Source organism: Myotis daubentonii, chromosome 5 (assembly GCF_963259705.1).
Source record: "Myotis daubentonii chromosome 5, mMyoDau2.1, whole genome shotgun sequence".
NCBI classification, from domain to species: domain Eukaryota; kingdom Metazoa; phylum Chordata; class Mammalia; order Chiroptera; family Vespertilionidae; genus Myotis; species Myotis daubentonii.
This window is the reverse complement of record NC_081844.1, coordinates 76,693,216-76,714,954: the sequence shown is the minus strand read 5'-3', so window position 1 is coordinate 76,714,954 and position 21,739 is coordinate 76,693,216. Positions and strand designations below refer to the sequence as shown.

Sequence of the window (21,739 nt, the reverse complement as noted above, 5' to 3'; positions counted from 1 at the left end):
TATTACCTTCATCCTTTCATGGAATCCTTGTGGAGTACTACCTGTAGTCTAGGAATTTTGCTGGCTCCAGTAGGGGGAGAGGTGGTCCATAGGATGAATCAGATGAGACTGCAGTAGGGTGGAGATGTTTTTCTAATTAACTATATTATAATACACAGAATATTCAGTGGAAATGGCATGGGCAGGGCTACATAGTACCAAAGGACTTCCAGGTCCCTTTCTGTTCCAGCATTCAAATTATGTTTCATGAGTGTAACATCAGTAGATCTCACAATAATTTGCTAATTCACAGTATTAATGACTAATTAAAACAATTCTCCTCTGTCTCTTTTTCCCCCCCTCAAGAAATGTGTTGCCTACACAGGAAATAACATGAGGAAGCAAACTCCAATTCCTGATAAAAAAGAGAAAGATGTAAGAGTGCTTTTTAAAAAAATTACAGTGTAAAATATTTATAGGGCTGTGGGTCACTAAGTTATGTGATCAACATGGAATCAGTCAGATGTGCTAAAACAAGTAGATTTTGGGGAATAGAGGCTCTTGGATGGGGCGGTTGTTAGGACAGTTGTGATGGCAGGTGGAGTTCCTCCTCCAAAGAGTGGCATGGAATCTTCTTTGGACTCCCTCTTTTCACCACCTTTCTGGGTCATGGGGATGTGTTTAGCGACCAGAATGTCCTTTTCAAAGCTGGTCTTAGTCTTGGGCCCACAGGAGGAGATAGCAGCTTTAGGGAAAGCAGCAACAGTTCTGCTTTGCTGCTAAGGAGTTTATGGTGTGTCAGGGCTCACTCACCAACCCTGGCTGAATACATTTGAGATCAGTGGAGTTAAAGAAGATGTCTTTAGATACTTGTTTCGTCTTGTCTTCTGTGGCTTTTTTCTAGAGTTTGTTCAGGGCTTTAAATCTTCCCCCAAATCTGATTTGTCTGGTGCTGGTTTCCTTTACTTAAGCCCTTTGAAGTGGACCTTTCCCACGTGTATCTTGCCTACACCGAGGAGAGCCTGCGACAGTCCCTGATGAAATTGGAGAGGCCACGGACTTCAAAGGGGAAAGCAAGGCCAAAGACAGGGAGAAGGTAAGACTGTCTTAGAGACCCACGAAATCAAGGCAGTGAGATGCTAATTAGATATATTTAAAGGAAATTTAGTTAAGATGATAAATATTTTGGCTGATACATTTAAATATCACAATTCTTGCCCTGACCTGCATTGTTCAGTGGTTAGAGTGTCCACCCCTGCACTGAAGGGTCTCAGGCTCTATTCCTGGTCAAGGGCACATACTCGGTTGCAGGTTCGATCCCCAACCCTGGTTGGGCTGTGTGCAGGAGGCAACCTGTCGATGTGTCTCTCTCTCTCATCAATGTCTCTCTCTTTCTCTCTCTCTCTCCTCTCTTTGCTCTCTCTTTGTCTGTCTCCTCCTCCCCTCCCCCTTCCAGTCTCTGAAAATCAATGGAAAGAATATCCTCTGGTGAGGATTGACACACACACAAATGTTCTTATTAGTTATGATTTGAGTAAATAACATCTTGCTGAAGAATTAAGGTCTTCCAACGTCTTTAGCTGTATTGAGTAATAGATTTTATTTTTAATGTATTTTGTTCTTTCCAAGATATCTACTATCTTAATTCCTTAATTCTTACACTAATTCTTCTAGTGAGACACTAATTAATTTGCCTGGTTAGACTCTTAAGTATTGCATTCAGCTGATTTGTTTTTCTATCATAAACATTGTCCCAATCACCTGATGTCTCAGTCACCAATTAAAACTTCTCTGACCATCTTTTCTCCTTTGGGATCTGGTTTGACTGTTGAGTAGTCTGTATGTGCCACCACATAAGCCCCGGGAACCAGGACGTGAGAGGCTGGAGCTTACTCTTCTCCCTCTGCCCTCCATCAAGTGCTGTTGAGCTTATTTAAACTGATTGTAAGACTTTGGGGCTCCTGAAATGAGAGGGAGTAGTAAGCTTATTTTACCCCCTGCTTTGAGCACTTGGATTTTTGAGTTACATGTAAGGTGAGGTTGTATGGGTTTAATATTTTCTTGTTGCATGATCTCATAGACATGACCTAACACTTATAAATTTGGGATAGTTGAACTCGAGGAGGAGGAATCAGTACCATATTAAAAGTGCACAAATTTTACATTCTTTAGCATTTATATGCTAGGGGTTAAAAACTCTTCATCTGTCAGCAGAAGCCATGCATTAATGAATGAAGCATAGCAGTTCAAAGAAACATGAATCTCTTTAGACCTTTCACTTTCCACTTTTAATAGAGATACTTTCCTCTTAACTCTGAAGTTAGTAAGAAAACTAACGATGTAAGTGTGATGATAAGTGGTAAGACAGTTGGCTTCAGTGTAGGTGAAAAATAGGCAGCAGTGGGGAGGGGACAAATGGAGAGTAGTCTGTTTGAAATGAGTGGCTGCTACCTTGCTCCTAGTTAGTTTTGGGACTAGAGGGCCCATTGTTTCCAACGCCTCTTGTTTCAAAGAAGAAGCCAGAAATCAAATTATTTAAATGACATCTCTCCATTTTCAGTCACTTTTTAAGAACGATGTGGACCTAAAGCAAACAAACAATTTAATGTTATTTGGATACAGTTTTCAGAATACTCATTAAAAAATATGTACCTTTTTGGTAAACGAACAAAACAAAACAAACATGTGAGCCAACATTACATTAGCCAAACCCACCATCTCTGTGCATCAGAATTAGCCTGCTGTATTATGAAAACAATAGATGGCCTTAAACACAGACAAATATACACATTAAATGGTTTATTGATATTATATTACATGATAATGTTCAATGTATGTTTCTCATTAGAAATGCATAGTGCAGTATGCTAAGCAAAATTGCAATAAACATGGTACATTAATGTAGCATTTACATCAGTGCCTACATGTGCATCTGTACTGTATTGCCTCAGATGATGTTGTCTCTGAATAAACCCGCACCTTTAGCCTACCCTGGAAGAGATCATCAGCAGGTTCAATCTGGCAAGCATGCAGCCACTTGGCCTGGCTGCGTTGTCTAGTCCAGTTTTGGAAATTATCATCCACTCAATTTCTCACCTGTCTGGGTCGAGGGTGGAGTGCCATGATCTTGCACCTATTCTTGGTGACCTTTCCCTAGCCTGAAAAAGTGGGCATGAATTGATCTCTTAACATGGTCAAACCTTGGCCTGGTTCTAGACTCTATGCGCCCTTGTTTTATCTTCTACATAAAGTAAAGTGTTTGCATTTCTGTCTTTTAGGAAAGTCTTCATGTTTTCTTTTTCTCTTCTCTAAACAGAAAGCGTTCTGCAAAGCCTGAAACTGTAATTGACTCTTTACTTCAGTAAATGTTACAGACTTAAAGTCTCAATAAAAATAACACTATCCTCATGCCTGGACAAAATATTTAATTAAAACACTGAAGACTTTTGTGTAATTTCAAGTAATGAAAGCTGTAAGTCATGGAGTGAGACTGGAAGTAGTAATTTCTCTAATAATTCTTAGTCTATATATGTCAATATAACATTGAAATTGCACAACTGGTAATTGTTCAAATAGTCATATTACTCTTCATTTTATACTATGCAGGGAAGTTGGGGGAGCAGCTCCTACTATAGAGAGTTGCTGTCGAAATGTATTTATAAATCTGCTAGTAATTTGCTCAACTCCTGTGTATTTACATAACTGGATGTTCAAAATAGAATAAAATGTAGGTCCTGTCTTGCACATAGACAGCAGTTCTAATTGTCCTATGTTTTGCTGTTATATATGAATGTTTGAGCTGCGTATCTAAGAAATGATTCAATCCTAACGCCCGCCCTGCCTGTTTAAATATGTTCTCATTTTTGTGTTATCTTTATTGCATTTTAAGTATTAGATGACCTGTAGAAAATTTATAATTTACAGTCAGTCTTTAGAAGAACACGTAGAAAATATGTTTGAACTGTACCTCTCTTGACCTTTTTTGCCATTTAGAGTTTAAATCAAATATGCTTTTGTTCTGGTTTCATGTTCTCTTAAAACATTGAGTATGTACCTAATTATAAAGGAGTCACAGTTGCAGGAAATTAAGCTAAATACTGGTCACTAGTCTTTGCTGTATGTGTATATTTTTCAAAATTTATTTTGAAGTGTGATTAATGGATGCTTCCTTTTAAGTTGTAAATTGTGATGAAAATTGAGTCTCCATTTCCCAGAAAGTACAACTAAAGCAAGAAAAATAGCTTTTAATCCTCTACCTTTAAAATACTTTATTTTGTTTTTTCTTTATAGTTTATTAAATGAAATATTCTTCCCTAAATTTCTTCCATTGACAAATCCAGTCAGACCATCTTCCTCTAAAAATAAAAATAATATTTATTTTATAGTAAAATAACTTGTGACATATAGAATTGTGTTTTCCTTTTTGGCTGCTTACAAAATTTTTGTTTTTATTTTTTAATGTTATGTTACACCACTTAATATATCTTTTGTGAATTTTAAAATAAATTAGCATTAAGTTAACATTAGTTTAAGAAGCTTGGTTAAATGGTTTATAATTACAAAGCCATGTATAGAGTGGGGGTGACTAAAGGTGGTGTACTTGTGAGGTGGTAGTAAAAATGTGTCCATAAATTTAAAGTACATGACAAAGGTGTGTACTGAATGTCCTGTGTATGGTGCATATTTTCTAGGTAATAAGAATTGCATTTAACTGGTAGCGTTTTCTTTGTAGTATGTAAGATAGAAGTTTATAACTTTACTCTGTGAGGCAACTGTTTATGTACTGTGAAGACTTGAGGTAAATACGTGTCTTGTAAGAGCTTTGTGTGAGCAGAATATTTTGGCAATTGTAGATGCACATTTAACTGTTAGTAATTACTCCATGGAAATCTTAATTTTACCAATAGAAAGAAAAGATAAATACTTCTTCTTTTTAGAAGTTCATGTTTATCGCTTTTAACTATCTAGTTAATAAGAAAGGAATAGCTTTTGCATTAAGCTCTAAAACACCACAGAAAACTTAAGCCAGTATGTTAGATTGTTTTCTATTCCACTCCACTATAATAACAAAAAGGAACCTATAAAAAGTCAAAACATTAGAATTTTTTTTTAAATATATTTTATTGATTTTTTACAGAGAAGAAGGGAGAGGGATAGAGAGCCAGAAACATCGATGAGAGAGATCGACCAGCTGCCTCCTGCACACCTCCCAGTGGGGATGTGCCCGCAACCAAGGTACATGCCCTTGACCGGAATCGAACCCGGGACCCTTGAGTCCGCAGGCCGGTGCTCTATCCACTGAGCCAAACCGGTTCGGCAAAACATTAGAATTTTTTTTAAAAAATAGGCTACTTCAGTTTTTTAAAAGTATTTACATTAGAATTTATTATACCAGATGGACAATAATTGTTCATCTTATGAAATACCAAAATTATATATTTAGGCAGGCCTGACTCGTCCATATGAAAAAATGGGACACTGACTTGACAGCGATTCTCTTAGCTCCAATCATAGCAGCAGTTCTGTGGTTTCTTCACACTTACTGTGTCTTTGTGCACAAATAAAATATTTTGTAACTTCAGTGTTAATTTCATATAAGGATATAGATAAGTAAACTTGCTCATTATATGAAGTAGACAGACTTAAAATGAGTGGCACATATAAATAGGTTTTTGAATGGGTATTTTCTTTTCTCTTTAGTTTTAAAAAGTATTATTTATTTATTAAAAGGAGCCTTGGTAGAATGTTATTGGTTGTGGTATATTCTTTAGTAAGCCCTGTAACTACATATACTAATAGTTAGGATATTAAAATATCATCGTAGTCCTCGTTTTTGTTTAGGTGCTTGTATTAAAGTATAAGATTACTCAAGGAGGGAGATCTGAATCCATGTGTTTACCCCACAAATAGAATCCATTTGATCTACTTTCTAGGAAAAGGGGACCTTTCTTTTTGCAGCAAGAGATTTAAGGTCACTTGGGATTGGGGGGGGTGCCACTTCATCTGTAAGATTTTTAGAAAAATTATGATTTTGGGGTTTTGTTTCTTCATAGTCTTTTTAAAATGTCTTTCCCCTTGACTCTTAAGGAATGTCCCTCTCTTTCCTACAGGGCTGTGAATTAAGGAATTGGTAGGGTGTACATTTAAGCACTCCAGTGTCTGCCCAATTTCTTAATATATGCATTTGTTTTCCTTTTTAGCTATTTTTAATTTAAAATACTAGAACAAAACATAGATCTTCCTAGTGCCTTTGAACTTACACTGTAGTCTGACTAGTTTAAATCACTAATAACTTCAATAGCATTGCTATAATACTGTATACTGGTCTAATTTACAAATTGTACAATAAATTTGTTGCATTAATTTCAAAAGCCCCACTTCCATTGTATTTTATGTATAAATTGTATTTGTTCAAGTTGTACATATTGATATTGTATATACATGTGCAGCATGGTGAAATAAGAAATAAAAGTGTTTACATAATGCCTGTAGTAGCGTTCTGCTTCTTTATTGAACTATTTTGTGTTTATGTCCATCCTGATATTAACAGGCAGTTTTTTGTACTTGGCATCTCAGTTTCATGTGTTTAAGAGAGGCTTGTTTAGCCCTAGCCAGTTTAGCTCTGTTGTTAGCGCGTCGGCCTGTGGACTAAAGGGTCCCGGGTTCGATTTTGGTCAAGGGCACATACCTTGGTTGCAGCCTCGGTCGGAGAGCATGCGTGGGAAGCATTCAATCAGTGTGTGTCTCTCACATTGATGTTTCTCTCAGTCTCTCCTCTACCTTCCACACTCTCTAAAAATCAATGAAAAAAAATCCTTGGATGAAGATAAACGAGAGAGAGAGAGAGAGAGAGAGAGAGAGAGAGAGAGAGAGAGAGAGAAACAGAAACACACCTATTTAATTTCACACCCAGAAACTGTCATGCTGGTGTGTCTTTAACAGAAAATAGGAAGAGAGATTTTTAAATGTGCTTCTCATGGATAAAATTAGTTTTCACCAAAAATATTTTTATCCAAGTTTTGTTATTCTTTTCATCAGTGTTGAGAACAGAAACGTAGATAAGTATGTGTGCAGAATGTATCTCACTAAAAGGTAAAAGGAGACATTTTTGAGTGGTGGCAATATCATGATCTCTTCACAATTTTAATGAGATTAAAATATCTCAAAAAATATCATTGCTTGGTTTAGTGTTAATCATGGGTTCTTTTGATAACTACTTATGCTAGAGCCTGATCGTTACAAAGGGGTCCAGAAGTTCTGATTTGTTGGCAAGTTTCAAAGAACTTGTGTGTTTTTGCCGAGGAGAGGAGACATTTCAGGGCTTGCTCTCTTCCTTGTCCCGACTGCTAGCTTATGTAAAACTCTAATATGTGTGTAGAACATGAAGATAAAATTAAAGACCTGCCCTGGCGTCAGCAACATGTTGTCCATCCCATCTTCTCATGAAAACCCCTAGAAATCAAAGCAAAAACCCCAGTATCAGCCTGAGGGACCTCAGTAGCCTGTGCCTAGGGGAGCAGTGACAGGGCTCTGAAGCTACAACTTGCAGCCAGCCAAGCCCTCCCTCTGAACACATTTGTTACAACATTATCTGAATGTCGCATTCTTCAGCCGTGTCATTTGCAAAGCAAATCAGATACTCAGTCCTCCTTCGGAAGTTGAACAAACGTGTGGGAAAGTGATTATGAAGAGGCTACTTCAAAAAGAACCAGTTTCCTCTCAGCATTTATCTTGGGCTTCCTGTGACCCGATCTTCAAGCTGCTTTTATCAACGTGATCAGAACATCACTTTGCCTTACCCAAACACGTTTAGGGCTCTCACCAAAGAATATGGCAGATCAGACATCCTTCCACACCTGCTCCCCTCCCCCATCCCTGTTTTGAGGGTGGGGGAAATTTTAGTTTTTAATCAAAGGCTTTATTTCTCCAGTTGTACAAAGGAATTTAACTGGGACTTTACAACTAAATACAATATGTCTCAGAGTTGATACCAATCTTAGCAAGAGGATATTGCCTAACTCAACCTAAAAGTACAGAGTCATTACAGAAATACTGTGCTGACCTTGATTTCTCCTCCATCCTGAGTTACGCTGCTCAGTCACCAGGTGTCTTCTGGATTTACCGTGTACCCACCCTGCGCTGTGGCCACGTAAATGGAGAATGACAGCGCATGTTGAGGGCTGTCGTAAAGGAGGGTGAAGGGGGAGCTGCCAGGCGTGGCGTTCTTCCCTAGCAGCTAACACGGTGCCTAGCACACTGCCTGACCAAAAGGCCAGAAGGCTGCTCTTCCAGGGAACGGCTGTGGGAGGTGGGAGGCAGTCCAACATGCAGGGAAAGGCAGTCCAGGCCTGAATCCTGATGCCCTGTGCCTTGGTGGTAAGTTGGGCAAAAGGGGTGGGACAATGGAGCCTGAACAGGAAGGAGAGGCAGGCTCCTGCTGTGAGTTTTCTGTAAGCAGTGGGAAGCCACGGGGGATTTTAAGTGGTCACTCACATTGTGTTTTACAGAAAGTACTGCTGGAAAGACGGTGAAGGATTAGGTGGGGCGCTGGGAGAGCAGATGATGTCACACTGTGTGCTGGAGACTGCACTGGCTGTGAGCCAGAGGAGCCAACCTCCCCCTCCTGCGCTGGCTCTCTTGCGCTCGGCTGGTACCTCGATGACCAACACCTGCACCTTCACTTCTCTTTACTCGCATTGCCTAGCAGTTACCGGTGTGCGGTCAGCACACAAGACACCAGCACATGCTTGTGTTTGGGCTTACACTGGCTATTGGAAACAAGAAAGGGATAGACTGCTTGGAGACTGGAAGTCGAACTAGGAAGAAGTGGCCAGGAAGGACGCATTAGAAGATAAACACTTCAGAGAGCTGAAGAGAGAATGTCGGAGTGCTTGGGGCAGAGACCCGTTCAGGAAATACTAGGCATGACAGGAGCAGGAGTTTCCACCTGGGAATGGGAGCCCTAATGAGCTGCAAGTTGAACCAATGAATCAGCCCTGAGAGCAGCGGTTCTCAACCTTGGCTGCACATTAGAATCACCTGGGAATCTTCTTAAAATCCTGATTTCTGGGCCTCATCCTCTGGAAATTCTGTTTCTTTGTTACTAATGTTGTGGCCTCACCCCATAACAAAGAAGCAGAATTTCCGGAGGATGAGGCCCAGAAATCAGGATTTTAAGAAGATTCCCAGGTAATTCTAATGTGCAGCCACAGTTGAGAACCACTGGACTAGAATAAGCGCTCGCTCCACCTCTGGGGAAGCTGGTAGGAACCGGAGCTCACCCTGCATGCTAAGAGGCCGCGCGGCGCCCTGCTCCCTGAGAGCTGTGCACACTCTGCCGCAGGATTCCTCAGTCTCAGCTGGTCTGGGCGTCCTGAGAGGCCGACGGATATGATGTGGGGAAAGGTGGGGGGGAAACAGGGCCAGTTAACCAGATCCATCAATAGCAGCAGCAAGAGAGCCCCTGATGCATTTTATCGAGGCCAACATTTCTAATTGGGCCAAGAATGTCTCAGTAAACGTCAGTCAGCCATAGATGGAGTGAAACTTGTGTTTTCTCTTATTAGGTTGCATGGTATTTTTAAAAATTACAGTTTATATTCAGTATTATTTTCTGTTAGTTTCAGGGGTACAGCATAGTGTTTAGTGGTTCTCAACCTTCCTAATGCCGTGACCCTTTAATACAGTTCCTCATGTTGTGGTGAGCCCCAATTTCATTGTTACAAATTGAACATAATTTAGCATAGTGATTAATCACAAAAACAATATGTAATTATATATGTGTTTTCCAATGGCCTTAGGTGACCCCTGTGAAAGGGTCGCAACCCACAGGTTGAGAACCGCGGGAGACAGACATTTACTTTACAAAGTGACCCCCCTGATATTTCCAGTACCCACCTGGCAACATACATAGTTATTACAACATTATTGACTATATTCCCTATGCTGTACTTTCCATCCCCGTGACTGTAACTACCAATTTGTACTTCTTAATCCCTTCACCTTTTTCGCCCACACCCTCACCCACCTCCCCTCTGGCACCCTTCAGTTTGTTCTCTGTATCTATGAGTCTGTTTCAATTTGTTCATTTATTTTCTTTAGATTCCACATATAAGTGAAATGGAAATGTTTTTTTCTTTCACTTATTTGTTCAATAGGTATTTATTATCTAATAATGCCAGTTAGAGATATAATATATTCACAGGTAAAAGGTAGGAGGTAGCTGCTAGCGGGAGGAAGGGGTTCAACCTTCGCTGTCAACGTCACCCATTCCGTGCACAGGCAAGAGGCATGTTGCATGAAGCAGGCATGGGCTGTGGCTAAGTTTCCTAAGTGAATGTGCTTAAATGACAAGCATCTCAACTTTCACTTAATCCTAAAGTTCCTTCACTCATACTTTTGATGTGTGGCCTCAATTCATGTTGTCTCACTCCCTTGGTAAACAAGGGCTTATTGTTGAGTGTTTCCACCCAGAGCCCAGCATCACTTGTCAGGAAGTAAGTAGAGAGTTAGTTGCATCGTAACCATTGAAGCTTATCTTATGACAGACCTGCCTGGAGCCCGCCTCTGTCCTTGCTGTGGCCCATCTAGAACACCTCTTCCCCTCAGCCCTTCTCTACCACCCTGGCCTCGCACACAAACTGCAGCCCACAGCTCATATCCTGTGGCAGACGACAGCTCACATTAGCCATTGAGTGCAAATGTGCCTCAGTCACAGAAGAAGGGAAACGCACTTCAGTGCGGCCTTGAAGGCTCCATGACTTAGTGCCTGGTTGCCCGGGCGTGCTGGTATTTCATGTGGGCAGGGTGAAACTGGCTGTGGTCAGGGTGAGACTTTAAGCTTTTGATTTGTTCCCTTATTTTGAAAGAGTTAAAAAGATGTTACATGTGTTGGTATAATTTTAGTACGAGTATTAATTTTTATCACGTGTACGCGAAGATGAAAAGAATGCTCATTCACTGTTTTAGATCCATATTCTTGCAGAGAACACGTCTTCAAAAGGCAAGTTTCCGTGACTTGACACTTATTTTCTTCCTTTAATTTTTTAAAATAACGGCTTTACTGAGATGTATACGAGCAGCCAGTATTCTCCATTTTGCCTCTGTGGACTTGCCTCTCCTGGACATTTCATATAAATGGGATCGTACTCTATGTGGCCTTTTGTGTCTGGCTTCTTCCGCTTAGCATCGTGTTTCCAAGGTTCACCCACATTGTAGCACGTGCACCTCATTCATTATCGCCCGGTAATATTTTGTGGTGTGGATGTACCACCTGTTGTCTGTCCATTCATCCGTCGATTGACCGTTGGGTTGTTTCTGATTTTTTGTTATTATGAGGAATGCTGCTGTGAGCATTTGGGTAGAGGTGTGTGTGTGGGCACGTGCTCTCCGTTCTCCTGGATAGACGCCTAGGGTTGGAATTGCTGGTCCCGTTTCCCAGAGTGCCTGTACCATTTTCCAGTCACACCAGCAATGCCTGAGAACCCCGATTTCCCCACATCTTCGCCGATGTTTGTGATCATCTGTCTTTTTAACTTTAGTTTTTTTTTAATGTTTAAAAACATGTTATCGTTTGTGTACATGGTCACACACAGATTTAAAATAGAAAGCCATCTGCCTCCTCCCTTACCCAAGTCCCATTCCCAACAAACTCCTTCCCTTGTTTGTATTTAGTTTTTCTTTGGCTACCATGATAATACCAATAATCTCTTTATTCACTCACTATTGATCCCCCCCACACACACTTTTTATAAGAACTTTCAAACATGTATAAAAGCAGGGTAGTACAATTAACCCCCATGTACCCATCTCTAGCTACCACAATCAACTCATGATCACTCTTGCCAACTATTTTTTGATTTATCAATTTCAGATACTAGTATGTGTTGTTTTCCTTATTGGAAAGTGAGGGTTTGCCTCACTAAATTACTGTTCCAAATGTTTTATAGTAAACTAGAGGCCCGGTGCATGGATTTGTGCAGGGGAGGGGCAGGGGGTGTCCCTCAGTCTGACCTGTGCCCTCTCGCAGTCCGGAATTCCTTGGGGGATGTAGCAGTGCGCAAGTGGCAGGTGGCCAGGGAGGAGCCAAGCTGGGGCCAGGTGCCTTGCCACTCGTGCTCACCCCGGCCGCTGCGTCTGCCACCTCTCGGTAGCGCTGCCGTTAGCCCAGCTTCTCGCTGAGCAGCATTTCCCCTGTGGGAGCACACTGACAACCAGGGGGCAGCTCCTGCATTGAGCGTCTACCCCCTGATGGTCAGTGCACGTCATAGTGACCAGTTGTTAGGTTTTTCCGGTCATTCGGGCGTAACTGTTGCTTAGGCTTTTATATAGAGAGAAGATTATTTTTAGATCTTCTATTATGTGGGAAGCCGCTACAGTGTTTTGGACAGGTTCAAGCCTTGGACTGATGAGAGGGCACCGTCCTCTCATTGCCATGTGCAAGGCCAGCTTAGAGGGCAGGGCCCTCCCAGCACAATTATAGCCAACAGCTATGGTTGTAAGCTTGAACCTATGGTCCAAACACATGGCCCCATGTGCCTGAGTGATGTGGGCTTGATAGAGTTCAGGTGCATGTAGTTGAGTAGGGCTGAAACCCAGGAGAATGTTGTAAACATCTTGATCACGCCCTTACTTTGCTTCGTGGCATCTGCTATAAAATAAAGGCATGGCTGTGGGCGTTGGCGCTGTCTCTCAGAGAAGCAGCGTCCCACTGAGACCCAGCTTTCATTCTCTTGTCTGTCTTTTCTAAGCCTTTCAGCCGCCCTCACTCAGGTTCATCCTTGGCTGTGCTGGCGCTGCACACTATCACCTTTGCAATTTTGAATAAATACTTAAATCTCTTGTTCTCATTCCATCAACCGTAGACAGTATTGCTTAACGGACCCCGTCGTCGCTGAGTGGGCTAGGGATATTAGGTTTCCCTCTCATTCTTTCCCTCCTCTTTTACCTCTCAACCATATTCAGCTATACCTTTTAGAGTGCCAGGTTGGTAGCATTTGCAGTCTGTTCTGTAACCATAATTCTCCTGTGCTTTGTTGATTCTAAGACTTGAGAATCAAGATAATTTACACTATTAGAGCTTTAAACATGATTCACTGCAAAGTCATGTAGTGTGATAGAATTACTTTCCCCTATAGCAGTGATGGCGAACCTTTTGAGCTCGGCGTGTCAGCATTTTGGAAAACCCTAACTTAACTCTGGTGCCGTGTCACATATAGAAATTTTTTTATATTTGCAACCATAGTAAAACAAAGATTTATATTTTTGATATTTATTTTATATATTTAAATGCCATTTAACAAAGAAAAACCAACCAAAAAAATGAGTTCACGTGTCACCTCTGACACGCGTGTCATAGGTTTGCCATCACTGCCCTATAGTCTCAATGTAACAGCCCTGTGCCAATGAGAGAAGCATGTTCTAAGCACCCAGGGGACACCTTCTCCATTCAGAATTGTTGTCAGCAGGACTCATGGGCCCACTCTGCAGCTCGCTCTCATCATCTATGTCTTAAGTGGACTTGTGTTCTTTAGTCATTTTGTGCATTATGTCCGCAGCTAGAGAGAGGAAAGCAGTCTTTCCTTTTTTACTTCCATACTAGCTTCTCAGCAAATTAAATTGGTTTCCCCAAAAGTTGTCAAGTAAGGTGCCATTGCGAGTAAAGTGAAACCATGCTGTCAGAGTCTACATATATTTTATTTTATGATGAGTTATAAATATATAAATATTTTTAAAATAAGGTTATTAAAAACTCATAAATTAAAATATCCAGCTTCCACTCTTTGAGTATTTCTCTTGCATGATGGTCTTTAACCTTTCCAAGAAGTCTTTCAGTGTCCTCTTCTTGGCTTCGTTCACAGGACAGGAGGTCTACAAAAGAAACATTTCATTAGCTTGCATTGCTAAATACTCGAGTCTTGCTGTCCGGCCTGTCTGCTCCAGTCAAGCCCACTCTGGCACTTAGCACCGGAGCAATGATCGAACCAGGCCTCCAGTCTAGATTGAAGGGCAGTCTGACTCCACCACGAGGACAGCAGGGCTTGCCTATTTCCAGTATCTGCCTTCAGGGTGCCACAGTGTCTGGAGACGTGTGTCACACACTGCTCAGGGGCCTAACATGAAGGTAGAGGCTGAGACCTGTCCACTGCTGACCTGGGTCTTCTGTGGGGCGCCTGGGCTTCTGAGAGAGGTTCAGTCCATTTGCCCTCCTGCCCATTAAATAGCAACAACACAGCGTGCAGCATGCCAGGTGGGAAGGATTCCAGGTGCTTGCCACCAGGCCACTGCTTCAGTTTGGGTCTCAGCTCTACCAGTTTACTATTTATTATATTGCTTAGGACAAACATTTCATTTATAGAACGCTTCAGTTTCCTCTTTTGTAAAATGGGAAAAACAGTGCGGATTTTATAAGATGATTAAGAGGATTAAAAGAGAATTGAGTGTAATGTCAGCTCCCTATTCCGTCACCTTATCTAATAGATAAGGTAACCGGCCCAGGGAGGGGTGAACGGCCCAGTTCCTCTACTTGACATCAGATAACGTCCACCCTCCGCTCTCCCTCCTTCCTGCACTGTTGGTTCTCCCCTCTCGCTGGACTATGCCCGTTGGTACATTCACATGCTGAGTATATAGCCCACCTTCAGAGAACTTCCCTCACTCCACACCTGCCCTTCAGCTGTTGGTCCATTTCTCTGCAACCTATAGCAAACACCTCAGAAGACTTTTCTGTGCTCATTGCCTCTTCCTTCTCACTCCTCCCTGCCCATTTTCTATGGATCCCACTTCAGTCAGCCTTTCATTACCACATCTCCATTTATATCAGCTTTGCCGATGCCCCTGTCATGCCAAATCCGATGGCCATCTCTGTCTTCATCTTACTTGACCTTCTAGTGACCTGACACACTTGCTCACTCTCTATTCAGTCTACCACACAGTAGCCAGAGTAATCTTTTTAAGTCACAAAAATCAGATCGTAGTCTCTGTCCTGCTAAAAGCCGGGTGGGTATTTCCCACCATACTTGGGGCAGAGTCCAAAGGCCCAGTGTGATCTGACCTCCTGCTAAAATCCCCCTGCTCACTCTGGTCCAGCCACCCTGGCCCTCCTACCGCTCTTTGAACACATGAAGCTGATTTCTGCCTGAGGGCCTTTGCACAACTGTCCCCCTGCCAGGAATGTTCTTTCTCCAGTTATGAGGCCTGCTCCCTCACATAATTTAAGTTCTTCTCAGATGATGTCACCAACTCCTAATCAGCCCCTTCCTCCTAACCCCTATGTTCTTTGCACACTTCCCTGCCGGACATCGTGGGCACGTTAGTTTGCTTTTCTGTCTCCCCCACTGGAACATTCTGAGGGCAGCGACTCTGCCTTCTCCCTACTGCTGTATCCCCAGTGCCTAGAACAGCACCTGGCACACATAGAGCCTCAGCAAATACTGCTTGAATGAATGGATGGGCTGATTAACGGGGCTACCACTCACAGGAGGAGCATTGAGATGTGAAGGTGCTTCCGCCGGGAGCCATGCTGTTGGCATGAGGCAGCTTACCTTGCTGGCCATGCTGCTGAGGTTCCTGTCAAGTCCGCTCAATATTTTGGTCAAGCACTTGTGGTGCCTGTAGACCTGCCGAAGCACCGTCGCGGCCCTGCACAAGGTTTCCTTCTCAGTTGTGTTCTAGAAAGAGAAGTACCAGATAGTCGTACACTAGCTCTGTTCTGAACATGGCAGAGAGGTTTTTCCTTCTGGTTTCCGGTTTCCAGGAAGACAAGTGATGAAGGCAGGTTAGCTCAGACATGGGCCCAGGTATTCAAGGATTCTTGCCATGGTAATGAAGGCTGCTCGCCACAGCCATAAACCTCTGCAAACAACTTCTCCCCCTCCCAGTTATCTGCAAATTCAGCAGCTTTTTCCTCAGACGCTCCCCATTTCCTTTCTCTGAGAGCAGCGGTTCTCAACCTGTGGGTCGCGACCCCTTTGGGGGTCAAACGACCCTTTCACAGGGGTCACCTAAGACCATTGGAAAACACATATATAATTACATATTGTTTTTGTGATCAATCACTATACTTTAATTATGTTCAATTTGTAACAATGAAAATACATCCTGCACATCAGATATTTACATTATGATTCATAACAAAATTACAGTTATGAAGTAGCAACGAAAATAATTTTATGGTTGGGGGTCACCACAACATGAGGAACTGTATGAAAGGGTCGCGGCATTAGGAAGGTTGAGAACCGCTGGCTTAGAGGGTTTTGCTGAAAGGGTGCCTAATAAAGTCACTCAGCTAAGGAGAGGACACAGTGGGGATTTGAATGCAGATCCATCTGTCTGGAGCTCAAGTCCGTTTCTTTCTGTGGAAGGTGCCTACGTGAGCTCACAGTCATTCCTGTGGGCTTTCAAAGCCCAGGTCTCCCTGGAAGTCCTACATATGTGCTGAATACGGGATGCCCATCCTTTGCCTGAACAGTGCTGTGGGCCGCACCCTCCATTTAGCTGTCCCCATGGGAGACAGCAGTGTGCGTATAAACTCGGGTCCAAGTGAGGAGATGAGACATTTCCCCACAGCTAGGTGAGTGCCAGGATCCTGGTGAGGTGCCCCAGGAGTCTGGCCTTGGGAGATCAGGAAGCATCTGAGAGAGGGTGCCATTGAGCTGGGCCTTGGACGGGGCAGCAGTCAGGAGATTTTGACCTTGCATGTACATGGTCAGAACCTCCTTGGAATGCTGGCAGCTCTGACGGGGCTCTGGCCACATGTCTCTTCCTGGGGACGTTTGGGCCTTAGAGGAGGGAACGTACAAGCAGGGAAACAGCTCTTGCTGGGAACCTGGGAGAGGAGCTGTGTATCCGTCTGAAGCAGGCCTGGTGTGTGCTCTCATTTCCCCTAAAAAGCGAAGTCACAGGGTCTGGAGAGTGGTCTTAGCTCGAGTCCGATCCAGAGCAGATGAAGCTCTCCTGGCCTCTCTCAGGACACGCTCCAGGCCCTTCCCACTCAGCACGTGGCCCGTGGGGCAGCAGCACAAGGCATCACCCGTGAGCTTGTTGGAAATGCAGAATCCCAGTCCCCACCCAGACCCCCTGAACCACAAATGTGCATTACAGTAGCTCCAGAGGAGATTTACATGAGAAGCACTGTCCAGGCAGCTTTGTACGTTCTTACAGTTATCACGGTCATGTAAGTTTACTATAAAAATAGTATATATGCAACAAAAATGAATTCACTCATTATCTTACCAGCCAGAGATAACTACTGTTATTATTTTGGTAAATATCTTCCCAGGTTTTTAAAAATACTTTTTTTCAAAATAGGGACCAACTATTGGTACTGCTTTGTAACCTTTTTACACTTAACATATAGTACAAGTGTATTCTTCAGTTATTCAAAAGTATCTGGAACATGGGATTGAGAGCTCTGTAGGAACTCATAGCATATTTGTACCCTAATTGATCAATCCCCGATTATTGCAGTTTTTTTTTGCTTTTGTAAATAAACGCAGCAGTGAGTCATCTGTGTAGATACCTGTGTTCATCTCTTATTATCTAGGCAAAATTCTAGAAACACCAGAATTCCAAACTACAGAAGCTTCCTGGAACCTCCCCCTCTGGGCGGGGGTGGGGGGGGGCGGGGGGCGGGTGGGAACGGGCACACCCTTGGAAGGGCACCCACTTGATGAGCTGGTGAGAGTCCTGGGCCCTGATTCCAGTTGGAAATTTAAGAGCAGCACTGGTATCTTTGGGCTCAGGGAGCCAATAATCTCCCATACAGCACCCTGCCTCTGGGCAGTGAGGCCTGGGGAAGACATACCACCTGTGGACGCAGATGAGGCAGACCCAGTGTGGCTGTAGAGAGAACAGTGAGGTTCAAGGGGGCCAAGAGGAGAAGAGCCCCTTGGCTTATTTTTCCATCAAAACCTAATGAGACTTTGGAGAAACGCTGGCTTGGAGCCTAGAGAATGGGCTGCCTCTCAGTACTGCATGGACGGCCGTATAATACAGGGAAACCTCTATAACGCAGCGGTTTTCAACCTGTGGGTTGCCAGCCCTTTGGGGGTCGAACGACCCTTTCACAGGGGTCGCCTAAGACCATCGGAAAACACATATATAATTACATATTGCTTTTGTGATTAATCACTATGCTTTAATTATGTTCAATTTGTAACAATGAAATTGGGGGTCACCACAACATGAGGAACTGTATTAAAGGGTCGCGGCATCAGGAAGGTTGAGAACCACTGCACGATACTTGTCAGAGGACATCCTGAAGGCCATTAGGGTAAAATAGGAATTGAAAAGAGTTTGACTCAAGTGGAAAAAGGTCAAAACAACCTAATTCTTAAGGCCTTTTAAACAAAGGGCTAGAGTTTTAGTTCCATTGGTATCGCAGCAACAGGAAGCCAGCCCATGCTGACTGCTTTCAGCTGCGTGTCCAGCTTTCGCTGCCCGCATGTGCGCAGCCCAGCTCGGGCATACTTCACAGCCTGGCGGACCTCGCAGCTCAGAACTGCACAGGGAAAGGGACTCAAAGGGGAGGCCCAGGCGCAGGCCAGGGAGCTCCCTCACCGGCCAGGCACCTCCTAAGAGATTTCTGTGGCAGGGACTCCTATAGAGCTCTAACTTGGCTCTTCACTAGCTTCGTCCAGGCCTGTAAAAATTCAGTCCCATTTGTGTCATATCCGTTATCTACACTTCTGCCCAGATTTGGCGAGCCAGTGCTGTGTATAAGAAAATCCTTCACTTCCCCCACCCCCCAAAATAAATTGGGGGTTGACATAGAGCTTTCTATAAATTATGAACTTGAGCTCTCTTTGGTAGGAAATACCTTCAAGGGTCCACCCAAGAAATCCTTCCTAGACCAGCAGCTTGCTTGCTTTGCACTTTGCTCTTCCTCAGACCACCTTGACTTCATGGACGCCTGGGCAGGCATTGCCTGTGAAGCCCAGGACTTAGATCAGCACATTCTTGCCAGCAACTGCCCAGACCAGGATATTATCCAACAGGGAGATGCAGGAATTTTTGATTCCCAAAAGAAATAAAACTAATACACGATCTCGGAAAGGCATTCCTTTTCAGGAACACAAGGATGTAACTTTCCCTTCCACATATCGCCTCTGTGTGTTTTGAAAAGAACCACCTTTCCTTGTTCTGAAATATCCTCCTAGATAAGTGAGCACTGAGTCTTGAATAAAAGAAAAGAAAGGAAAATGAGGTTGTTAATCAGGAAGGACAGAAGCAGGTCGGGGAAGGCGTTTGCGGTAGGGTGGGGTGAAGGAGATGTCTGCCTGTGCGGTGAGGGAGGTATGTTAGAACCAAGTGCAGAGAGGGCCCAGGATGGGAGGAGAGCAGCGTGGCCAGGCCTGCACCTCAGTGGGCTGAGGGGTGGCTGGGTCTTCTAGAGACAGGCCAGAGAGGGGTCCCCCGGACTTGGAAGGTTTGATCATTTCCAACCACGGCCCCTCCCTCTTAGAATTGTTGCTTCTCTACAACCAGTTTTTGTCTTTCATCAACAGTTGAAGCATCTTACAATATCACTTTCCACTAACTCAATAGTTGCATTCTAGCCAAAAGCATTTCTTCAGATCTGGAAACTGAGGCACAGAGAGGTGTGGAGACTTGCCAAAGGCCGTACAACTAGTTAATAGCAGAACCAGGGCTAAAACCACACTTTCAGACTCTCTGCACTTCCTTCAGGGCCTGCCCTTGGCTTTGGTAGAGCGCTCTCGGCAATGTAGCTGCTCTCCGGGGAGCCCAGAGCACAACCTGTGGATTCTTGGCTAATATATATATATATATATATATATATATATACACACATATATATATAAATATATCACATTAACATACAGGGTGAGGCAAAAGTAGGTATACAGTTGTTTATATGGAAAATAATACAAGAATAAATAATAATACAAGAATAAACCATGTGTTTCATGTACTCACAAATGTAAGCCTACTTTTGCCCACCCTGTATATAATCTTATAGGTATAAAATCTCCAAATCCTTCCATCCTACCAATAGAGTCTGATACATAATGAGATTCTGAAGGACCAAATTATATAATATTTATACTTACATACTATACACTTATTTTATATAATGTTATGTATAATTCTATTATGATATTATATATTACTGTATATCAGATCCCTGGAATAATCTTTAATGAAATGAGGTATCCAGATAAAGCCCAAAGAGTAGTTTTTCTCATGAAGTAGGACGGGCCTGTTCACGGCCTCGGTGCTGGGACCTGGTCCTGCCCAGCCCGCGGGGCTTCACTCCTGGCCAGGCACCCCCAGCACACGTGGAAAGCAGGTGGTTAGGAGACCACTGGCAAATCGAAGCTTTGGGTTTTTCATTCTCAGTCGTGTGTTTCCATGAAAACAGGAACTGATGTGCACAAAGCTATTGATATGTCTGTAGTCATGTGTTTGTCAGAGAACATGCACTATCAGCTGTCAAATCTATCTCCTCCCACTGCAGATGGAGGGGCGGGGGTGAGGCGCACAGGAGGTGGAAAGGCGAGATGCCCAAGCAGCCAGAAGCAGGGATGAGTTGGACCTCAGCTGGCAGGAGGGCTCCGGGCCAGGCCGGAGGGGAGCTGGCAGGACAGAGCAAGCCGAGGCTCCCTGGACAGCACCCCGGAGCCGGTGGGCTGCGAGGTGACCAGGCGGCGGAAGACGAGGCTCTGGCAATACCTTCTCTGTTGCCATAGGAAGTCTCTTAGACAAAATGAAAGCTCCCTCAACCTGTAATCTCAATATCTGTTTTTGTGAGCGTATTTGTTTTTTCGGAAATGTTTGGGCCAGAAAATTCTCTCCTTCAATAAGCATTTAACGAGGACCTCCTCTGTCCCAGGTCCTAGGCCGGGGCTGGGTGAATCCTGAAGAGCACTTCCTTGACCAGCATCTCCATTAGGCTGACACAATGCAAGCTCTCTATTAGACATCCTCCAAATCAGATGTCACCAGAAACTCCAAAACATGTTTTGAGAGTAAAGATCAGAATTCTTATTCTTTGAAAACATTTAACACCTTAGAGTTAATTTGGGCCTGTTCGCTTTCTGTTAAGAAATACATTTCTTGCTCAAACACTTATAGATGACTCTCCTGTCCCAAGTCACCCGCCTGCCAAGCAGACCACCCCAGACAGTTCTTACCTTTGGGGCAGCCAAGACGTCTGATACGGTCAGCTCCATGCACCGTGGATCCTTGGCCCGGCCAGGAACAAGAGAGCAAGAGATACAGTTACCTCCAACTAAGCAGTGATCCTTGCCAAGCAGCTCCCACTCCCTCAAACTGAGAAAACTTCCGACAGTCCCGCAGGGAACAAAAAAAGTGCCGGGGAGAAGTCTCCCATCCCCATCAACCAACTACTGACTTGTCTAGAAGCTGTTATGTTCTTCTCATAGTCTAAGAAATACACACAGCATCACCACACATCGGGAGAGATGGTGGCAGATAGCTCACTCACCTTTTTCGCTGTGAGGACATTCAGCATTTTGATGGTCTCTTGTAAGGTGGTGTACTTGCGTCCGTGGGTGAAGTTGCTGGTACATGCTAGTAAGCAGATCAGAGCTGGAATCAGTTGGGACGTGAGACCCATTAATCGATCTCTATTTGCAATGACAGTGTGAGGCAATTAGTTTACCAGGAGAAGCTAACAATGCAATTCTGACAATGATATCTCTATATATAGATTTAAAATTGCTGAAACGGAGGGAAAATGAGTTTACATTGGAAATTTTCATTACACCAGGTTGGGGCC

General features: G+C 43.4%; 2 protein-coding genes across 5 annotated transcripts in view; one reads left to right on the top strand and one right to left on the bottom strand.

Moving 5' to 3' along the window:
• KIF3A (kinesin family member 3A) overlaps nt 1-6,466 on the top strand; it is a 46,185-nt gene extending 39,719 nt beyond the window's left edge. For 3 of the 4 annotated variants that reach the window (XM_059698354.1, XM_059698355.1, XM_059698357.1), the window contains 3 exons: nt 346-414; nt 951-1,075; nt 3,296-6,466. In XM_059698354.1, the coding sequence (XP_059554337.1) occupies nt 346-414; nt 951-1,075; nt 3,296-3,344 (243 nt within the window). In that variant the 3' untranslated portion in view covers nt 3,345-6,466. The remainder of the gene's footprint in view (nt 1-345; nt 415-950; nt 1,076-3,295) is intronic. The other variant, XM_059698356.1, reaches the window with a different exon arrangement.
• A 7,271-nt stretch (nt 6,467-13,737) lies between these two features.
• On the bottom strand, nt 13,738-21,577 carry IL4 (interleukin 4). The gene is made up of 4 exons (XM_059699535.1): nt 21,446-21,577; nt 21,132-21,182; nt 15,522-15,647; nt 13,738-13,848 (listed from the first exon to the last, which is right to left on the bottom strand). Exons 1-4 carry the CDS (start codon nt 21,575-21,577, stop codon nt 13,738-13,740), a joined length of 420 nt encoding a protein of 139 aa, XP_059555518.1.
• Nucleotides 21,578-21,739: the final 162 nt, after the last annotated feature.

Coding starts and splice junctions, on each gene's coding strand:
- IL4 (XM_059699535.1), bottom strand. CDS start 21,577: ATGGGTCTCACGTCCCAACTGATTCCAGCTCTGATCTGCTTACTAGCA. Junction 21,183..21,445: donor ATGTCCTCACAGCGAAAAAG/GTGAGTGAGCTA, acceptor GGCCGGGCCAAG/GATCCACGGTGCATGGAGCT. Junction 13,849..15,521: donor TCAGCAGCATGGCCAGCAAG/GTAAGCTGCCTC, acceptor TTTCTTTTGTAG/ACCTCCTGTCCTGTGAACGA.